This window comes from Oratosquilla oratoria, chromosome 11 (assembly GCF_046742065.1).
Source record: "Oratosquilla oratoria isolate Oo_2021 chromosome 11, ASM4674206v1, whole genome shotgun sequence".
Classification (NCBI taxonomy): Eukaryota; Metazoa; Arthropoda; class Malacostraca; order Stomatopoda; family Squillidae; genus Oratosquilla; species Oratosquilla oratoria.
Window position 1 is genome coordinate 66,817,384 of NC_134787.1, and position 4,793 is coordinate 66,822,176.

Below are 4,793 nucleotides of genomic sequence, written 5' to 3' on the forward strand. Positions count from 1 at the left end.
CTGGCATCGGTGTGCAAAATGAAGGGCGCTTGCAAATCAGGTGCGCGCAATACGGGCGCTCCAGACATCAGGGTCTTGAGGCTCTCGAAGGCTTGTTGGCACTCGGGGGTCCACTTGAAAACCTTCTTGCCTCCCAGGAGGTCGGTCATCGGGGCTACAACGGTTGAGAAGTTTGGGCAGAACCGTCTATAATAGCCCGCCAGGCCGAGGAGACGCATCACAGCCTTCTTGTCCGCTGGCACAGGATACTGTTGGATGGCTGCGATCTTGGCGGCGACAGGCCGGACCTCGTTCCGCCCTACCACATGTCCAAGGAAGGTGATTTGAGCATGGCCGAACTCACTCTTGGCGAGGTTCACCGTCAGGCTGTTGGCCGCCAGCACAGCGAATAGGGTCTTCAACCGGTCCAGGTGCTCCTCCCAGGTATCTCCGAAGACAACGATGTCGTCAAGGTAGCAGCGGACGCCCTCCAACCCGGTCGTGATGAAGTTCATCAGGCGTTGGAAAGTAGAAGGGGCGTTCCTAAGGCCGAAGGGGAGGACCGTGAACTGATACAGTCCCTCCGGCGTGACGAAAGCGGAGATGGCTCTCGAGCGCTCCGTTAGTCGAACCTGGTAGTAGCCTTGTAGCAGGTCCAACTTCGTCACCCACCGCGCTGCACCCACGTCGTCGATGACGTCATCAATCCTCGGCAGGGGATACCCATCAGCTTTCGTCACGGCGTTGACGCGGCGATAGTCGACGCACAGACGCATCGAGCCGTCGGGTTTGGGCACCAGGACCACTGGGGAGGCCCAAGGGCTGTGGCTGGGTTCCACGATACCTAGCTCCTGGAGACGCTGCACCTCGGCCCTAAGGTACTCCCTCTTGAAGGCGTTCAGGCGGTAGGGGCGTTGGCGGATTGGAAGAGCCCCCTCGGTATCTACGTCGTGTTCCAGCGTCGAACAGGACGCCCTTGAATTTCGTGAGAAGGGATTGAATGTCCTCCACTTGAGCACCAGCGAGATGTTTTAGTTTCTCACTCAGGTTTCGCACGATAGTCGAGTTATCCAGTTTAGGCCCTGTCGCACTGTGTGTTACCGAGAAGCACTCGTCACTCGCCTCACTCTCTTCCGGCACTACCATACACACGGGCTCCGCCCTATTGCACTCAGCCTCATCACGATCGTGGAAAGGCTTGAGGAGGTTCACATGCACTAGGCGCCTTTTCTTTCGCCTATCTGGGGTGTGTATCACGTAGTTGGCCTGCCCTTGACGCTCTAAGACTACATATGGTCCACTATACTTAGACTGTAAAGGGAGATTATTCAAGGGCAAAAGAGACAAAACTTGGTCCCCTACAGCGAAATATCTGTCTTCAGCTCTATGAGACCTATCAAACTGTTGTTTCATCTTTGTCTGCGCACAATCTAAATTTGAATGAGCAAGACTTAAAGCAAGTTGTAACTTCTCCCTAAACTTAGGTACATAGGAGGCCAACGGGGTCTCTGCCTCGTTAGAGATCCAGCTCTCCTTCAGTACCTTAAGAGGTCCCCGTACTTCATGACCGTATATTAATTGGAAGGGGGAATAACCTAGCGATTCTTGCACGCTGTCGCGTATTGCAAACAAAAGAAGATCTACTCCCTCGTCCCAATCCCGCCCAGTCTCGATGCAGAAAGTCCGTAGGACTCGTTTGAGAGTTTGATGAAATCTCTCAACTACTCCCTGTGACTGGGGGTGATAGGCCGAGGACCTCGACTGCCTGACACCCAGGCTTTCCATCACCTGATTGAACAAGCGGGAGGTAAAGTTGGATCCCTGGTCCGACTGCACCACTGTTGGAAGGCCCACTTGGGTAACGAAATGAATCAGGGCTCGAACTACATTCTTCGCCGTGATGCGGCGCAAGGGAATGGCTTCAGGATAGCGTGTCGCACAATCTACAATCGTGAACAAGAACTGAAAACCACGGGGGGTCTTGGGCAAAGGTCCCACGCAGTCGATAACGATTCTCCTGAAGGGCTCTTTGACTACGGGTATGGGCTGTAGTGGGTACGGTTTAACCGTGGGATTAGGTTTCCCAGCTACCTGACAGGGACGGCATGTACGGCAATATGTACTGACGTCTCTCTTTAGCTTGGGCCAGTAAAAATGAGACAAAATTTTGGCGTAGGTCTTTCTGACTCCTAAATGCCCGCCTACGCCATCATGGGCGATACTAAGAATATCCTGGCGTAGGGGGCGGGGAACTACAATCTGATGGTGAACTGTCCATGGGTGGTTGGCAGGTGAGACGGGTGAACGAAATTTCCGCAGCAATACACCTGAGCTGGTGTAGTAGCAGCTGGCCTCTCGTTCAGCTTCTGACTCACTAACCGCCCTACTACGGAAGCTGGCTAGTTCAGGATCCTCTACCTGGAGCTGTATGAGCTTACTCCTTGTGACTGGCGAAGAACTAAAACTAGCCAGGGCCATGACACTATCATCATCAGAGCTACTCTTAGTTTTTTCTGCCGGTGAGGGATCTTCAAAAAACTCTCCTAAACCAATCTCAGGGAGGTCTACTTGACTGGAGTCTACTTCCGACTCCTCACAAGGCAAGGAAGGATCTACATCATCAAGTCTTCCACTGACAAGCTCACTACTTTCGGCACCTTCCCTTTGGCTCATGCTGCGAGTGACTGCACACGCAGGAAATAGCCCAGGAATTTCCTGTTCTAACTGTCTGGTATTGTTCTCAACAGAGGGACGTGATGAAACCACGGCATTAGGTAACATCACTCCTCCAGCGAGGTCATTCCCTATCAAGAGAGATACGCCTTTTACAGGTAACCTATCCACTACTCCTAAAGTGACATAACCGGATGTGATAGGGGAACGCAAATATAACATGCACAGTGGGAAACGTGATCCCCCGGTTAAACCGTTCACTAATACCCAATTTCCGGTATAACACGTCTCTATGGAGGGGACAGCATCCTTAGCCACTAGAGATAAGGCAGAGCCTGTGTCTCTCAAAATCTTAAGGGGAATGGGTTCACTGAACTGTGTGAGAGCTACGGAACCAGATGAGCAATATGGTTCGAATGGAGATGATGTGGGAGAAGAATTAGCGGTGGCAACAGGTCGGTTATTAGTAGGAGAAAGGAGATCCAACTGAACTTCCGTCTGTTCTGCCACATTGATCGAGAGAGAGGGGGTTCCTACAAGAGAGGGTTTCTTATTTATAAGTTTATAACAGTCACTAACCTCGTGACCTGACCGCTTGCAATATTTACAGAAACTCTTCCTCTCACTATTAACGCTGGATCCCCCTGTCTCACGGGCAACGGGCTTACCTGAGGTAGATGATGGGAATCCTGTAGTCATCCGAGGTCCTGCTGCCTGTGGTGTTGACATGGGAAGAAGGGGACTGGCCCGCGGTTGTGAGGGTGGGGGTCTTTGGTCCGAGGGAGTGGGTCTGAAATGTACCTTAGGATTAGTGAGGCAAAAGTGATCCGCCACTGGGCCTGCCTCAGCTAGTGTGCGGATACCTCTCTGGTCGAGGTGGGCTCGTAGGTCTGGGTGAATGTTGGTGCGGATGTCTTCGAGCAGAATTAACTCAATTATTTCTGAGGGAGTTTTGGCATTCTCGCTCTCTATCCATTTGTGTATGAGTGTGTGTTTGCGCCGAAAGAATTCGACGTATGTTTCTTGACTTTCTCTTTTCCGTTTCCTAAACTGTTGTCTATAGGCTTCAGGAACAAGTTGATAGCTCGTAAGCACAGTGGTCTTAACCAGCTCATAGTCTTTAACCTGCTCGTCGGAGAGAGCGGAGAAGACATCTAAAGCCTTACCGGTAAATGACCGATAGACGAGCTGAGTCCACTTATCGTACGGCCACTCGTTCATTTTAGCCGTTCTTTCAAAGCAGGCAAAGAACCTGTCTGGTTCATCTGCATCAAACTTAGGAACACTACCTAGGAAGTGGTTTATGTTAAATGTGGGAGTGTTATTTGTTTGAGCCTGCCCCGGTCCCTGTTTTATAGTTTCCACTTGTAACTCGAGTTTTTTAATTTCCAGCTTTAATTCTAAAAGGCTTTGGGTCTCCCCGGCTCCCTGAAATGGGGGGTCGCTCTCCTGCTCGTCATAATATTCATTTTCCACGAGGTGGTCATGTATCCTCTGTTTCAACGAATGTACTGACAAGCTGGAGTATCCCTCCAATCCGAGGCGCCGAGCAACAGCCGTAAGCTTAGTCTTTTTAAGTTTTTGTAGGGCTGTGAATGTAGGGGCTGTTAAGAATTGTTCAACGTCTGCCATTTTTTACCCGGCAACCTTAAGCACAATTTAAACACAATAGGCTAACCTAGCTACAGTGACAAGTCGTTATGTGAGTTCAAATGAGAAAGAATAACCAACTAGTGCTTACCGCGAGATATCTCCAATCGCACACACACAATACACAGTACATAAACACGTAATAAAGCACTTGCGATGGAGTTCTAAATACGTATAGCACACATTTGTAATGGTTCGTGATCCAGGCACGGGCCCCCACTTGTTGCAGTCTAGGTAAATATGACTACAACAACGAACTCTACTTGTCACTGAGGGGGGTTGAATAAAAGCGTGATGTATAAAAATACCTAATTATTAAGTGATACTTAATTAATACAAGAATACTACATCACACTTACAACCTAGCTAAAGCCTATTTCTTAACTTAAGGTACACAATACTTAGGATAATGGTGAGACATGACCACTTGGGTCAGGGGTAGAAAGAGAAGTGACTCGAACCCACGCCACGCCGAGTTGAACAGAGGTCAG

At 50.0% G+C, this 4,793-nt stretch overlaps 1 protein-coding gene across 1 annotated transcript in view; it reads right to left on the bottom strand.

Annotated features, from left to right (window-relative positions):
* Positions 1-4,284, bottom strand: part of LOC143030081 (uncharacterized) — a 5,906-nt gene extending 1,622 nt beyond the window's left edge. The window contains exons 1-2 of the mRNA XM_076193283.1: positions 1,081-4,284; positions 1-989 (exon numbers count right to left, since the gene is read on the bottom strand). The exon at positions 1-989 is cut by the window's left edge and continues 220 nt beyond it. Coding sequence (XP_076049398.1) covers positions 1-989; positions 1,081-4,284 — 4,193 coding nt within the window. The remainder of the gene's footprint in view (positions 990-1,080) is intronic.
* Positions 4,285-4,793: the final 509 nt, after the last annotated feature.